Source organism: Zootoca vivipara, chromosome 15 (genome assembly GCF_965207765.1).
Source record: "Zootoca vivipara chromosome 15, rZooViv2.hap1.1, whole genome shotgun sequence".
Taxonomy (NCBI): Eukaryota; Metazoa; Chordata; class Lepidosauria; order Squamata; family Lacertidae; genus Zootoca; species Zootoca vivipara.
This window is the reverse complement of record NC_142598.1, coordinates 39407517-39424971: the sequence shown is the minus strand read 5'-3', so window position 1 is coordinate 39424971 and position 17455 is coordinate 39407517. Positions and strand designations below refer to the sequence as shown.

At 43.0% G+C, this 17455-nt stretch overlaps 1 protein-coding gene across 2 annotated transcripts in view; it reads right to left on the bottom strand.

The window, feature by feature from the left end:
- Window positions 1-8299: 8299 nt before the first annotated feature.
- The window catches only part of SH3GL2 (SH3 domain containing GRB2 like 2, endophilin A1), an 88008-nt gene continuing 78852 nt past the window's right edge, over window positions 8300-17455 (bottom strand). Inside the window, exons 6-9 of one of the 2 annotated variants that reach the window (XM_035140911.3) lie at window positions 14461-14619; window positions 13719-13822; window positions 11962-12086; window positions 8300-9589 (exon numbers count right to left, since the gene is read on the bottom strand). In XM_035140911.3, coding sequence (XP_034996802.2) covers window positions 9390-9589; window positions 11962-12086; window positions 13719-13822; window positions 14461-14619 — 588 coding nt within the window. In that variant the 3' untranslated portion in view covers window positions 8300-9389. The remainder of the gene's footprint in view (window positions 9590-11961; window positions 12087-13718; window positions 13823-14460; window positions 14620-17455) is intronic. The other variant, XM_088658573.1, reaches the window with a different exon arrangement.

The window sequence follows — 17455 nt, the reverse complement described above, 5'->3', positions numbered from 1 at the left end:
ACACACACAGCCCAACAAAACAATGACAAAAACCTACCGACAGCATGCAAATCAATATGGCTAACCTGATCCAAAACACCCACCCACCCCACTCACACAACAAAAAATGAACAACCACACCTTAGGCCAACCCCAATCTCTCTCACCACCAAAAGAACACAAACGAATAAAGGAGAACCTGCACAAGCAACATTGACATCAAACCCTACATACAGGTGAAACTCGGAAAATTAGAATATCGTCGAAAAGTGCATTTATTTCAGTAACGCAACTTAAAAGGTGAAACCAATATATGAGATAGATGCATGATATGCAAAGCAAGATATGTCAACCCTTTATTTGTTGTAATTGAAATTATTTGTCATTAGGCGGGTCAATTATAAATGGAATGGAATTAATGAAATGTAATAGCGATGTTTATTTTTGTAAAATAAAAAAAATTCCTTCAGTAGCACCTTAAAGACCAACTAAGTTTTTATTTTGGTATGAGCTTTTGTGTGCATGCACACTTCTTCAAATAAGTTTATTTTTGTATTATTGTAACTATTTGTTTTATTACTGTGGAATTTCCAAACGAAAGCATTTGTAAAAATTAAAATTAAAAATAAGTTGCATTACTGAAATGAATGCATTTTTCGACGACATTCTAATTTCCCGAATTTCACCTGTATATTAAGCAAAATGGAAACATCAACACCCAATCCCACCCCCACCCACCCTCTCACCTCCTATCCACCCTGTTCCCCCTTTTTCTTCCCAATGTCTTAACATATGAAACTCATTTGCTAAAATGATACATGTAAAAATATGAGAGAGATGCATTGCACATACCTTTGTAAATCAAGAAAATCGTTAATAAAAACACTTCAAAAAACAACACCATTTAAGAAAGACTTGCTTTTTGTCCTCAAATATCACAACCAGGCCATGAACATAAATATTCAGGCAAGACCCCAAACATCTCCTTACCTTGCCATCCTTGAAAGAAGGCCTTCTCTTCTCTGTAGTGTGACTTGGTGGGCTTCAGAGCTTGGGAGAATGGGTGGCTGGCTGCTGCCAACCTCAGGTGGTGCCTATCTCTTTGATAATGATCCTGTATTCAGATAGGATGCAGGTGCTCAGCGGCCTCTCCCAAGGCTGGCTTCTCCATTCAATACTGCAGGGCAAAATTAAAATCTTGCCTGCTGCTTCCAGGTTTTCCAGATAGGTGTGTTCAGATTGATAGTTATCAGCACCACCTGAAGCCTGTTTTCAGATGGATAGCTGTCAAGCTCACCTGGACAACACACACCTTTCTGCCCTGCAGCTGAATTCTGACATTTGTTCTGTATATCAGTAGTATAGATAACCTTTCCAGCGCTCTTTAAAGCACTCTTTTACCATCTCAACAATTATAACTTATCCCAAGGAATCCTGGGAAATGTAGTTTGGCAAGGGTGCTGAGAATTGCAGCGCTCAGAGACGTCTCCTAATAAATCTCAGCGCCTTTAACAGCCATGACTGTTCAAAGTGGTATAGGAGTGCTTTAAATGACATGGACGGAGTGGGTGGGGTATATATATATATATATATATATATATATATATATATATATATATATATATATATATATATATATATGTAAGCTTCCTCCAAGATTTTAAATCTACACTCTGAACACAGTTAGTTTTGCTTGGCGCAGATGTCTGTGACACTCAAAAAAGCCTGCAAAGAGGTTTGATCAGGAAACTATACAATCTCATAAATTATCTCTGTGTATGGTTTTCGGAGAGGAAAAAAGGTGTTTTACCACTAGAGGGCAACCTATTTTCCTCCATAAAATAGGATTCCCCTGAGTCATGGGAATGTAGGCACTGGATGAATTTAAATCCATTTCCAGGTAAGGATGTGCACATGTGCAACCTCATCTGCAATCATTAGTTGTGCTTGGAAATGTTAAAGAACGCTCTCACTCTCTCCATGCAGGGGGATGAATCCTTTCTTGGGTTTTACCCCTGTCATCATAGAGCCCTTAGAGAAACAAAGCCCTTTGCTAATACAGCATAATATCTCACAGGCTTCCTGCACAGACCCAGCCCCCATTCACAAGTGGCCTGGTTTTCTTGAATGGGGATATTGCTGGACTCCAACTACAGCTGATCTTAAAAGGCAGTGTGCTTTCACCACTGCGAAATCGGAGAAAGAAAGGGGGGGGGAAACCCCACTACCCAGATGTGTATACTGGTTTTTTAAAAAACCAAAAATGTTGGTTTTGTTTGCATATTATTGATAATTATTTTATACACACCATTCAGAGCTTTTTATACATTCTTCTAAACAGATAAATTTTGCAACTTTTTTCATGTTGCTATTTCCACAGCTGCTAACAGATGCAAAGCTGACTTAGTAGATCAAACATTCAAAAAACATTTGCTTCACTATCATGAGTTACATAAAAACTGAATCCTTGGTTCACCATCCACAAACAGATGGTGATTATTATTATTATTATTATTATTATTATTATTATTAAAATTGTTTTCATTAAGAATAGAAAGAAGGGGAGTTGTGGTGGGGAGGGGGTTGTATTTAATAAAAGAGGAGCATTTATGCTTACACATTAGCCCCATTCACATGTAACACACAGGATGCTTTCAGACATGGGGTTTATTGTATTTGTTTTCCTGGTTATAAGGCTAGTGGCTGGTGGCCTCATTCCTCATCGTCCTTTCACATTGCATTAGCTGCTGTATAATGGCGCTGTGGCTTTTTGACGGATAAACTACTGTGTTTCAGCCACACTGGTAGCTGTGATGTGACACTACAGTAGTAAAGGGACGTGGGTGGCGCTATGGTCTAAACCACAGAAGCTCTTGGGCTTGCCGGTCAAAAGGTCGGCGGTTTGAATCCCTGCGATTGAGTGAGCTCCCATTGCTCTATCCCAGCTCCTGCCAACCTAACAGCTCGAAAGCACACTGGTGCAAGTAGATAAATAGGTACGACTGCAGCGGGAAGGTAAACGGTGTTTCCATGTGCTCTGGCTTCCATCACGGTGTCCCGCTGAGCCAGAAGCGGTTTAGTCTTGCTGGCCACATGACCCGGAAAGCTGTCTGTGGACAAACGCCGGCTCCCTTGGCCTGAAAGCAAGATGAGTGCTGCAACCCCATAGTCGCCTTTGACTGGACTTAACTGTCCAGGGGTCCTTTACCTTTTTCTTGTCTTGTCTTTTCTTTTTTTACTACAGTGGACATATTTGGATGTGGCATCATGCTTCTGTTTCCCCATAGTTCCCTCATGAAAATGGCATGAAAGAACTGTATGTCTGCACCATCACATGGTTGTGTGAACCAGACGACTGCATGCAAGTCCTTTGCTAAAAATGCAATGAACTTTGAAGAAAATTCAGCAAATTTCTCACTGGCTGCATCTAGGCTGTTCCATGACATATGTAACTCCATCCCTTGCTGGTTGCTAAAGACCTTTTTATTCTGCAAGACTTTCGTTATATGAAGCAGGTAATGTTCTTATGTGTGTATTTAATTGCTGATCCTGCCTCATGGGTTCATTGCTTGGTATTTATTGCTTTTATGCCATTATAGTTTTCAAACGATAGCTGCCCCAGGCAGCTCCTTTGCACCAAAAGAGTGGAATGGAAATGTTTTAATGAATAAATAAGTAACAGCAACAAAAAGAAACCACAAGCAGTGTGCATACACCAGAAAGACAGAATAGAAAGCTCTCCATATACATAAATAAAATAAAATAAAATAATAAAAATAAAAGCATCATCTTGTAACTGATCCTTCAGCTCCCACTGACTTTTTGGAATTGTGGCCAGAATGAAATTTTAGTTCTTGAAGCTTCAGGTTATAAGCATCCTTTTTTTCCCTTCAAAAGCCTCTCCCTTATTTTAATTTCCTCCATGGAACAAACATGCTTCCCACAGCAACACAAAACCCAGGAAGCTAAAAAATGAACCTGGGCAAACCATAATTTTTTAAGCGCATGGCAGAGCCAAAGGAAACCCAGGCAGCAAACCAACAAGCCACCTAAATGCTGCTTTATTATTAATGCGTGGAGGTTTTGAGACATTTCTGCAAATGCCAGACAATAACACTGAAATAATCTCCCGGACTTTCCCTTGCATAGGCACATGCATTGCCAGACTCCTGTCAGTCAGACTCTGGACCGGAGCGCAGCTGGCTTGCTCACCTCCGCAAACAAGGAACAGCTGGGTGCGCAAAGGAAGGATCTTACAAGCCACAGGCATTCACAAACTCGATAGGCAGAAGGATAAGTCCCTCGTAGTTTGCATCGTACAGCTAGCTTGCCATGCTGTTTGCCATAGGCAGCGATCATCCAGCTCTGTGCTGTTCACTTTGGCTGGCAGCGGCAATGTTTTGCAGGGAGACACTGGGGATTGAAGCTGGGGCATGCAAGGAAGATTCTCTGTCACTGAGCTCCCGCCTTCCCCAAATCCTACAATCCATTCATTGCCACCATAACAAAGCTGCAGAGGTTCTCTTATTTAAAGACACACCACCGCAGGGGCTGCCTCCTTTGGTTTATCTTCCTAAACATCTCTTTCAGCTTCCAAATGGATAAGATTGGACTGGTCCACCCATGAGGCAAAGAGAGAGGACTGCCTCAGGGGGTAGCATCTACAGCATAGCCAGCCTCCGAGGAATGAGTCGCCCAGTGCTGCTGCCGCAGTGGCAATGACAACTGTGGCACACTCTTCGGAGGCTGGACCTGCTTCCTTCTTGGCAGCCCATCCCACAATGCTGCCTCATAGGAGCCTCTTGGTGAATAGGAGTCATTGTGGGTCTCCTTCCACCCTTGTTGCTGATGTAGATCTTCACTCACTCCTTTTCCCTAGGGTTGCCAGACTCAATAGAGGACAGGACTTCTGTGCCTTTAATTGCCCTGCTCTTTTTTGAGTCTGGAAACCTTAAAGAGAAACCAGCAGACCCTTTGTTTAATTTCCAAGCAAAGGGTCTGCTGGTTTCTCTTTAAGGTTTCCAGACTCAAAAGAGAGCAGGGCAATTAAAGGCACAGAAGTCCTGTCCTCTATTGAGTCTGGCAACCCTACTTTTCCCCTGGCGGGAGGCGGGCACCATTTTGTGTCAAAATGTACAGTTGAGCTGGCCCTGGAATACCATACTGGGTGGAGGCAAAGGATGAGCTTCTTTCCCATGCACAGGTGACACTCCTGGGGTTGGAAGAAATAGTCAATATTATTCACTTTGGCAAAAAAAAAAAAACCCACATCATTCATTCCTCCTCAGTGCCTCCCTCTACAGGTTAGGTAAAGCTAAAGGGACCCCTGACCATTAGGTCCAGTCGTGACCGACTCTGGGGTTGCGCGCTCATCTCGCATTATTGGCCGAGGGGAGCCGGTGTACAGCTTCCAGGTCATGTGGCCAGCATTACAAAGCATTACATGGAAACGCCGTTTACCTTCCCGCTGTAGCGGTTCCTATTTATCTACTTGCATTTTGACATGCTTTCGAACTGCTAGGTTGGCAGGAGCTGGGACCAAGCAACGGGAGCTCACCCCATCACAGGGATTCGAACCGCTGACCTTCTGATCAGCAAGCCCTAGGCTCAGTGGTTTAACCACAGCGCCACCTGGGTCCCCCCCTCTACAGGTTACCAGAGTGCTATATGAAGCTACAGCAACCTATGGCCCTAGCCATTCTGTCTGAATATATAATTTAAGTATTGAGTTTATGGAGAAATTCTCTCCCTGCAAGTGAAGTTGAAAAGGAATAATCATACCAAAAAATCTCCCCCCCTCAACCCAGCAGATTTGCAACAAAAATTATGCAATGTAAAATATCAAGGTGATCTTGATTTGCACCGATTCAAAATGTATTTAGTTGGACCATTTTGTCAAAGATGCCACAGTGAACCCAGATGTGACACACCTCTTGAAATACTGTATTCCATCATCAGAGGAGACTCAGGTGTAGAATCAGAAGGAAAACGAAATCAGTGCTCAAATGACAAGGGGCCCCCATCCTGTGGACTGCCGGGGGGGAAGTAATACAGCTACGAGCAGCTATTCCTCCCCCTTTAAAAATGTAAGATTGTTAAAGTGCTTTGTTTTATACCAATATAAATTACACAGAGAACTTTTAGAAATTAGAAATGCAACAAAACACACTTGGAAGGCTCTGCATTAATCAGCAGGCCACATCAGGCTTATAAGGATTTTAAATGGTCACATATGAATGAAATAATAATAATAATAATAATAATAATAATAATAATAATATACCCCGCCCATCTGGCTGGGTTTCCCCAGCCACTCTGGGTGGCTTCCAGCAAAATATAAAAATACAATAATGTGAGGAGTAACAAGTAACCGAAGGGGTTAACTGTGTACTGTGTAGCACCTGACCACTGAGGAAGATATCATGTTACAGAATGTGCTAGAAGTGTTTCTGTGCACCCATACAGGTTATGGGTCACAGGTCATGGATCCACCTGTCACAGGTTCTGGGAGATAAGAGGTCCTGAACCTAATCAATCACCAAAGCAATAAAAGGTGATTGCAGCTGTAAAAGCCTTGGAGAAAGCCGGTGCATAGAGCTAGCTGGGAGAAACCTGTTGTTTTGCAGTCGGCAATTAGCAGGTGTGCTCGCTAGCAGAAAGACCCTGGACTAGAGGCTGGGATCCGCAGTCTACCCGGAGGAGCAACGTCAGCTATTCTGAGTGAGTACAGTGCTGGACACGGAGCCCGGGGGTAGACAAGATGGCGGAGCAGCTACAGGAGTCATTTGTCGTGCCGTTCCAGAGGTTGAATGGCGACAACTATGCAGAGTGGAGAGAAAGGGCCAGAATGTGGTTGCTGGGAAAGGATTTATGGACTTGTGTGTTAAATCCTCCAACCCCTGTCGCTGATAATTCAGCAGCTGAAGCACAGAGGTTTGCAGCAGAAACCAGGAAAGACAATAAGGCTCTATGTGCCATTGTCATGAGCTGTGATGCTACGCAACTGCCCTATGTGCAAAATGCTGAAAATGCTAAGCAAGCATGGGACAGTTTGGAAAGGGTCCATCAGAGAAAAACAGCTGGAGCTAAGCTGCATGCTATGAGGCATCGCTTTGAGTTGAGACTGAGACCAGGGCAACCCATTAAGGAGCACATTGAAAAACATCAAATATTGAAAAACTTCCCAATACAGGGTGCCTTCATGTGTCTTCTGAAAGTCAGATAGTTGTTTATTTGCTTGACATCAGATGGGAGGGCGTTCCACAGGGCGGGCGCCACCACTGAGTAGGCCCTCTGCCTGGTTCCCTATAACTTCGCTTCTCACGGTGAGGGAACCTGTATGAAGCTGTCTTCAATTGTGTTAAACCATTTGTTACATTTCCCAGGATTGTCTATAGCTGACAGCAATTCGTTCAGATCTTTTCCCAGTCCAACTACCTGAGATCCTTTGCAGTACCTTATTTGCACAAAGCGTGTGCTCTACCAAGGTGCTACACAACCCCTTTTCTACCGTAAACCCTTTCATAGCTTGCTCCAAGATTCTCCATACAGAATGCAAAGTCAGCCCCGAATAGCATCACTTAGATTACCAAGTCACTTTGAGCAGATGTACCTCTTGGCTAGAAAACAGCATTAAATTGTTTGCAATCTGTTTCCAGTCGACATATCAGTATTAGGATTCTCCACCACCACCACCCCCCCCCCCGTTTACCTTGATTGAGAACATTCATAAATCAAACTACTACTGACTGGTATATAGCAGCTAAGCACCAGTACTGGATTTTAAGAAATGTTCTGGAAGGCTGCATAAAAACTTAGAGAAGTCGCACAACGAGAGAGGCAGCAAATCAATGATATGTGAGGGAAAGTACACACACTCATTCACTAGTCAATCCGCATTTTTATTTGAAATAACAATGCTCTCCATGGTATAAGTTTATACATTAAAAGCAAGAGGATTGCCGTCGTTTCACATGGTCCAATCCTGAAGCGGCACATCCAAAGCAGTGCAGGAGGAGTTTGTACATATAGAAATATATATGTACGTAGATAGATAAATAGAACTCTGGGCAACTCAAATTAAAACAAACTCTTACAGCAGTTACCAAAAAATAGGAACAGTGAATCAGCTAGAGACATCACTATGCACACACAAAATGTAGGACGCGCAACAGTATATATATATATATATATATATATATATATATATATATATATATATATATGACTCTGGAGAGGAAAAATCAACTTGAATGTTTTTGCATATAAGCCACACGTCGCTTTAATTGCTCAGCACAAAGATTCTTCTGTTTTTTGTTTTAGTCCTCACTGAGGGCAGAATATACACAAATGATGTTCGAAGAACACAAGGTAGATGAAAATAAAAATTACATAACGTGAGTTGCTCTTCGTTATTATTTTTTAGTGAAGATGTAGAATAATACTGGGGTTGGTTTTGTTTTGTTTTGTGCCTAGACTTTACACAAAGTGAAAACAGTTGTGTTTATTTTCTTTCTGTAGGTTTTTTCTTCTAGCATCATCTATTTGCTGCTGGCATTAGGTTGTTGTTGTTGTTGTTGTTGTTGTTGTTGTTGTTGTGTCCAACGTTTCTGAGTAAAGCCACATTGGCTTGTGGCACTTAGCTTTCCTGGCCTGGCCTTTGGATGTTTTCACAAGGTAACCTGGATTCTGCACAGGCCTCTATTTAACTATTGCTTATATAAAAGCTGGTTCTACGCCAACAGCAGGTATAGAATAGTGGCGATTCATCTGCGGAGAAACTGAAATATACGCTATGCTGTTTCTCCAAGGACAGGACTCTCCGTCTTTCCCTCCCCCCCTTTTTTTCTTTTTAAGAGAACGAGAACATGAGAAGCTGGTCAGCAATATTAGGACTGCATAAACCGCAACGTTCAGGAAGGGAAAGATGGAACAATCAGGGGCGCTACCCAGCTCCCCGTTTTCAATGGGAGGACTAAAATGGCAGTAGACTGGCGACAGGCTTTTCTTCCCTGCTAACTCAACTGCGTTCCCCGTTCCCAACACTATGACCGACTCAAATCACCTACTGCCACTTTCTTCCCCCATCATTCTGCAAACATTGCTCCGTGGGAAGCTTGCGTGTGTGAAGGTGAAAATCCCTTGTGCCTGGGCACACAGCCTGGAGAAGATACCACGCACCACCACAATGTAGCATGACAACACGAAAACCAAGGATTGTCTGTGGGGGCCCGATGACTGGTTTTTTGTTTTTGTTTTTTAAGAAAAGAACACCACTGCAGCTTGTATTTGTGATGTGGAGTAAGCAGCCATATTATTTATTAATTGCTTTGTTTTTAAAAGCAGTGGTGTCTTGTTTTATTTATTTCTCGAGGGAGGGGGGGATATTAAGACACGGTGACTCGGCCCTCCTAATGTGGCAAAGCAACAAGAATATCCACGTAATTAATAGGGAAAAAGCCCGACTGGCCATGAAGCATCCCTTCATACCAGTTTTCGTCAATCTGGTTAGTGAGGGTAATGATATCGCCCTCTTTAAAGCCCAGCTCCCCTTCGTTTTCTGGATCGAAGTCGTACAGAGCTCGACAGCACGGCTGGTCCATGGGAACACCTGCAGAGGAAGCGGAGGGAAGAGAGGGGAACAGGGGAAAAAAATCAATACTGGCATAAGTCAGGGGTAGGCAACATGGTGCCCTCCAACCCCCAGCCAGCATGGCGGGGGGGGGGGGCATTGTAGGCAGCAACAACTGGAGGGAAGCAGGTACCCTATACATGGAATGAATGAATGAATGAATGAATGAATGAATAAATAAATCTGGTCCGGTATATATATATTTTTAAAAAAAAGCTGGACCAGGTGGGTCCTGGCTGAGGAGAGTACAGTGGTACCTCGGTTTATGAACACAATTGGTTACGGAAGTCTGTTCAAAAACTGAAGCGTTCATAAACTGAAGCGAACTTTCCCATTAAAAGTAATGGAAAATGGATTAATCCATTCCAGGCGGATCCGCAGAGTACACAACCTGAAGCGTACTTAACCCGAAGCATAAACTGAAGCAAACTTTCCCATTGAAAGTAATGGAAAGTGAATTAATCCGTTCCAGATGGGTCCACGGCGTTTGTAAACCGAAAATTCGTAAACCGAGGTGTTCATAAACCGAGGTTCCACTGTAGTCTTACTGGTATTAGCTGATAAATGTCTGGTTATAGCACAGGTTTGGGGCATGGGAAGACATGTTAACCTTCATATCCCTGTGCTGCAATTCCAATTTGGCTGCTATTTACACACACACACACAAACACAATTTGCACAACTTATTTTTTAATTCTCCAGTATGGACCTTGCGCAACTTTCAACTCACTAAGCTGAATGCAGCCCATGAATGATGCCTGGAAGTCCACGGAGGGTTCAAGAAGCCTCAGTTAAAAGGACAGGCATCCACAATGCCATCGGAGACTTCTGCTCACCTTCAAAACCCTCATTGATGGAATACATGGCAAGGGCATTGTGGCTGCTGGCAACACACTTGACTCCCCTACATTCAGTGGGGTGGACACATGCAGGTTCTCTAAGCACGACCAGGAAACCTTTAAGGAGCATGGTGGGCATCTTGAGGGAAACTGGCCTGGGGTCTAGATCATGTCCTCAGACCAAGAATTGCATACTTCAGCCTAGACATATTCAATGGTTTGCACCCAGTACTAGGACCACATTTTATACTGAAAGAGCTGGGGTGGAGTCAGGAGGTCTTTGGTCAACACAGATTATGAACAGGTAGGTAGCCGTGTTGGTCTGGCATAGTTGAAATAAAATAAAAAATAAAATAACTTTCTTCCAGTAGCACCTTAGAGACCAACTAAGTTTGTCATTGGTATGAGCTTTCGTGTGCCTGCTGGGTCCCTCTTTCGGAAGCCACCACCTTTCTCTGTCTTTGCTGCCAGTTGGGTTGGTAAATCTCTGAATGGCATTGGATTGGCAACACATGAAGGAATACTTCAGGCATTGCAACCTCACAACCTGTCATCTCCTAAATGATATTGAGCATCAGAACAACTTGGCCACAATAATTGATTATTTTCCACCTTCCCATTTCGACTCTCTGGCACCCTATTTGCATAACCTAGCAATTCAAAAATATAGACACACTTTTACTCTCGCAAGATTGAATGCATTGCCCTCGGCTGGACTTAAGGGACAATTCCAACAGATTCCACATGAAAAACGCTTATGTCCCTGTGGAGATGGCAGTCCTGAATTGGTGGCACACGCCCTTCTGGCTTGCACTCTTTATAAAGACTTGAGGAATGGGATTATCACCCCTCTTTTCTTGTCCATTCCGGGTCACCCAACCACTGCCACAGTCTCCTTTCTCCTGGCAGATCAAGATGAGCAGGTGACAGCAAAGGTTGCAAGGTTTTTAGCTGGGGCAATTAGAATAAGATCCACTATTTGACTATTGATTCAAAACCCCAAAATGTATTTTATAAAATTGACTTTTTGATTTTTATTCTTTGTATATTGTATTGTTGTTTTATTGCTATGGCCGATGGCTGACGCAAATAAAGATTCATTCATTCATTCATTCATTCATTTGTACTGTGGGAATAAAAGGAGATAATGTCATGTGCACCAGCTTTGTCTTTTTGAAGGAACAGTAGGGAAAATATAAATGTATGAGAGATCAACCAATGAATTACGCTGGCTGGTGCCCCTGCTTTTCAATGCTCCTTGTCTCGTATCCAAGGGGGAAAGTCTGTGCATGTCTTCCATGGTGAATTATGTGAGGTGTTCCCACATCTGATATTGCCCATGCATCTTTCTACAGAAGTCATCCTTTGGGCATTCCTAGCCAGAAATGGAAAGTGCTATTGCAGGACTCGCTCATGCCGACGTTTGTCCTTGTTTAGTATAATTTTCAGAGCAACTCTCAGAGAGACTTTACTATCATGTGTTCTCCACCCCTCCTTTCCACCTTCTCTTACCTGAGGGCTTAGGCGTGCTGGCATTAGAGAGCCCTCCATTGTGCTGATTATTTTCAGTTAAGTCCAAACTCATGCGGGGCTTTGGCTGATACTCTCTTCTGGGCTGAACTGAGGCATCTTTTATCCTGCCAGAAGATAAGCAAATCCTGAGCAAGCAATTCCTCAGCAAATCTTAAGCAACAAAACTAATGAAAGACAAAAAGTTTTCCTTTCATTCTGAAGAAACTGGAGCCTCTTTGATATTTTGCTTTGCTTTGTTTTGTTTTGGTATATCTATAACCAGGGCTTTTTTTTTTCAGCCAGAGCTCACAGGAGGTCAGCTCCAGCACCTCTCGGGTGATATCCCTCCTTTCACTCCCTTTAAGGAGTCTCAAAGAGGCTAACAATCTCCTTTCCCTTCCTCCCCCACAACAAACACTCTGATGTGAGTGATGCTGAGAGACATCAGAGAAGTGTGACTAGCCCAAGGTCACCCAGCAGCTGCATGTGGAGGAGCGGAGACGCGAACCCGGTTCCCCAGATTACGAGTCTACCGCTCTTAACCATTACGCCACACTGGCTCCAGTGTGCAACAATGGATTTAGTCAGCAGTGTTCATGGTACAGTATCTGGAAGTCTTTCATGCAATCCTTAAGAAATTACAGAAAATTCTATGGTGATTCTTTTTAAGAACTGTTTGTTAAAGTACTAGAGAAAGGAAAAGGAGGGTTTTAGAAAGTGTCTCATTTCATATGCATCTCTTACTCTGTGATGTGAGTGATGCTGTGATGTGAGTGATGCTGAGAGACTTCAGAGAAGTGTGACTAGCCCAAGGTCACCCAGCAGATACAGGTGGAGGAGCGGGGACACGAACCTGGTTCACCAGATTATGAGTCCACCGCTCTTAACCACTACACCACGCTGGTGTAGTGATGGTGAGCTCTGGTACCTCTTTTCTAGAAAACTAGCACTGATTCTAACCCTTCATCATAGTAGATCCTTTTGCACTTTTTCCTGGAAGGTCTGATTGCAGAAGACCTCAGGAAAGCCGTGTTTCTGCAAAGCTGTCATGTTCTGCAGTTTGAGGTCACATTTGTAGTGGAACTGAAGCTATGCAGGTTCCCTGGCTCACTGAATATATTGAACTCTCTGTTGATAGAATGCAACAGACTGGACTTGTCCAAGGTGCTTAAAGTCAACAGCAGAAAGACTACTGTATACTGTATATAGTTGAGTAAAAGTGTGGCATACTGTATTAGGTAGCTCCAAAATCTCCCTGTCAACAACCTACAGAATTTAAAACAAGCAAAGAAGCCAGCTCCAAGTTTTGCAACACCTGAAATAGGTACACATGACTTCAGAATGAAAAAAGGGAACTACGGTAACCCCACCACCAGTCTTTAGAAGTAACATTTCAATCCATCTGTATCTGTTCTTTTACTGGCATGGGAGCAACTGTGTGAATACTAGTAAGGCTAGGGGGGTGGGGTGGTAGGGACCTCATCACAATGAGGATGTTTTTTTCAGTTGAGCGCCTGCTGCAAAATATAACATGCTCCAGCCCTAAGTTACACCTACGTATCTTACTTCCTGGTGGCTGCAACCAATGGGATTTAAGTTATGTGTTAAAAGACTGAACAGATCAACAATACAATTCCATACCTGTTTTTTTCTGGTTCAGCACTACTGACAAGTTTGCACAGACAATATACACAAATTGAAACATATATTAAGCCTCAGATCCCCCCCTTTTAAGAACATCAGAAATATTTAGCTACCTCTCTTCCAACTTGGAACTAACTTGCTGGAGGATCTGTGTGGCTTGCCTGTGGTACTCCAGCTGGGCTTGTACAAGGGCAGAGAGCTGGCTCACTTGCTCGATCTGAAAAGGGAGATATTGAAAATGTGTGTTCATTATTGCCGTGCCACCTATTCAAAGAGCTTTCATAAAGGCACTAACACTCCAACATGCAAGAAGCAGTGAATAAAATACTATCTGTATTGGACTGGACAGCCAAAGTGAACATAAATGTATGTAGACTTGTGTTAGGAGCTCACTTCAGCAGGAAATGGGCAGAGCCATTGGTATACCAGTGGCAGGCTGGTCTATCAGTACTGGGCATTTTCTGAGAAAGAATCATTCGATTCCAGCTGGGTTCTGGAATGAGGGCTAGATAGACGTTGGTGCTTCTTATGTTAAGTGTCCATACACAGACTAGCTTGCACACAAATAAAACATTATTATTGTGCATACTTGCTCTGTTGTTTTAAGAAATACGATGATGCATATTCATGGAAGAGAGTCCAGGGAACATGAACACAAAACTAGTTCTTTTGTTTTGTTTTTGCTACTCATTTAAAAGACAGGAGTGCCTGGCATGCTATGGTCCATGGGGTCATGAAGAGTCGGACACAGCTAAACGACTAAACAACAACAACAACTCATTTAAAAAGTCATTAAACTGCAAAAAACCATGTCAATACCACAACACATTCCAAGGAGATAAGAGATTTGCTCACATCCATTTCTAGCAGATTAAACATGCTCAACTCAGCAACTTCCTTTGACTCATCAAACTTCTCCAGAGCTTGACGGAGTTCTTCATCTGGGATCTTGCCTTGCCTTTTCTTCTTGTAATCGAAATCCAGGCGTCTGCCCTCCAATTTTTTAAGGTGATGCTGAAGAGGGGGGAAGGGTGGAGAGAGTTTCTGCAAGTCCTCGCCTCTGCCTTACAAACACAGTGGACTAAATAAAGACTATACATTCAAACTTATATGGAATGAGTTGACTAAGTATCCACAGATTCTGCTGTAGAATCAAGACCGTATGCTGCTCGTATTGCAGATAAAGGGCAGAAGTCATAGTTGGTAGCTGTTTAGATGTGAAACTAGCCTATCAGAGTGAGTGAAGGCCGAAATACATAGAATAAGAGAACCAGACAGTCATATTTTTAATATAACATTCTTTGCCTAAATATGCAACTTAATTGTTTGTTTATTTTTTTTTTAAAAAACCCAAGCAATCTTAGGTTGCATCCTAATTTTTGTCTCACTGTATGAAATATAGTTACAGGTAGGTAGCCGAGTTGGTCTGCCGTAGTTGAAACAAAATTTTAAAAATCCTTCCATTAACACCTTACAGACCAACTAAGTTTGCTGTTGGTATGAGCTTTCATGTGCATGCACAGTTCTTCAGATACACTGACTTCTGTTTCAGTGTATCTGAAGAAGTGTGCATGCACACGAAAGCTCATACCAAGAACAAACTTAGTTGGTCTCTAAGGTGCTACTGGAAGGAATTTTTTTTATTTTGTATGAAATATACTCAGAGAAAGGCCATCATTTCATCCAGTTTATTTCAGAGTAGTCAGATAAAAACAGTCAGGGTGTAGCCTGGCTTGTAGCCCCTCCCAGACCCAGGCTATATATCCTGTAACCACACCCTAGGTCACACCTGATAGGTCAGTTCAAACTTCCCTTCTGGAGCCGGATTGGACGGCTCCACTGTCAATCAGATGCTGCCTTCTAGAATCTTCCCTACCTAACACTCTAGAATCCCGACTCCAGACATAACACTGTAGTTGATAGGAAAACTTCACAGTGAATTCAAGATCAGATGGGCATCTTAATTACATCCTTATTTATTCAAGGACCACACGCTGCTTCCTTGAATTTTGATGACTACCAACTACATCAGAAACTATGCTTATCACAAGAGCCTTTCCAGACTCTAGAGATCATCAGGAAAAGTGGTACTCCGAGATCGCCCTTGTTTTATTGTGTTGATTGTACAGCATTTCAGTGGCTACCCCCCTACCACAATTAAAACAATAAGTAGGAGTTTATACTGACAGGAAATTCCATCAAATGTGCAGTCCTTGAAGAAAGCAGTGCAGCACATTACTTCACTGCGGAGGGAGCTGAGAGGGCATCCAATGTAGCAAAAAGTTAAAGTTGATTAGTGATGTTCTTGTTGTGCTGGCGAAACATTGTTGGACAAGGGAAAACACAAGTACTTTACCAAGCATTGCTGTGAAACAAATTGCACAATAAACATTGGCTGTTGCACAACAAACTTCCACTAGCGCAACTGCTCCATTTACTGTAATTTCTTTGCTGCACAACCTTTAAACCCTACCATCTGCTAGCAAAAGTGGTGGATACGGGCCACAATTATGGAGGCAATCCTGCCAAGCTACTTCACTGCCCAGTTCCAGGGAGCTTATTAGCCTTTTTACTTAAAAAAAAAATGACAGCAAGTTAAGAGATGGTAACATGACTGGAGTCTTCTGCTGCTGTTGCTTTTCTATTGCTCATTGGGTTTGTTTGTTTTTAATCTGTGCATGGGGGTGTTTTGGTTTTTTTAGAAGGCTGTAATATAAACAGCCTAAGGTGTACTTAAAAGGTAAAGGGACCCCTGACTATTAGGTCCAGTCGTGACCAACTCTGGGGTTGCGGCACTCATCTCACGTTATTGGCTGAGGGAGCCAGCCTACAGCTTCCAGGTCATGTGGCCAGCATGACAAAGCCGCTTCTGGGGAACCAGAGCAGCACATGGAAACACCGTTTATCTTCCCGTCGGAGTGGTACCTATTTATCTACTTGCACTTTGACGTGCTTTCGAACTGCTAGGTTGGCAGGAGCTGGGACTGAACAACAGGAGCTCACCCCGTCGCAGGGATTTGAACCGCCGACCTTCTGATCGGCAAGCCCTAGGCTCTGTGGTTTAACCCACAGCGCCACCTACAGCCCACTAAATTGAAGGACAATTTAGGAATATCTAAAATAAAAATAATCCTTTTACAAATAAAACATTTTCAAGTGTTCTCCAGTAAGCCATTAGAGCTGCAGCTCTGGGTGAACTTGCAGATGCCTGTATCCAAACACCAGTGTCTGAACAGAACTACAATTCTCAGGCTGCTAGGGAAGAGGCTATCGTGTAGATGAGAACCCCAACACCAGCCACCATGGAATGTTCTCTTAGTTTTGAAATTGGAGTAGGAACATGCCGCTGGGAGTGATTTCTATTCTTGGAATCCTTGTTTCCATTTTTAATTACATTCTCCCTGAGCTGCACTGCATAAAGGGTTGAATCCAGACCAAGGCTTCAATGCTATGCACTTACCTGCGAGTCATCCCACTGAAGATTCACTTCTGAATAAACATACATAGGATTGCAGAGATAAAATAGGCTGTACAGTGTTACATATTGGTATGTCCACCATTTAACTACTCCTTCTTCTAAGATAGAGATAGGTGATGAAGAAGAAGAGTTTGGATTTGATATCCCGCTTCATCACTACCCGAAGGAGTCTCAAAGCGGCTAACAATCTCCTTTCCCCTCCTCCCCCACAACAAACACTCTGTGAGGTGAGTGAGGCTGAGAGACTTCAGAGAAGTGTGACTAGCCCAAGGTCACCCAGCAGCTGCATGTGGAGGAGCGGAGACTCGAACCCAGTTCCCCAGATTAGGATTCTACCGCTCTTAACCACTATACCACACTGATGATGATAGA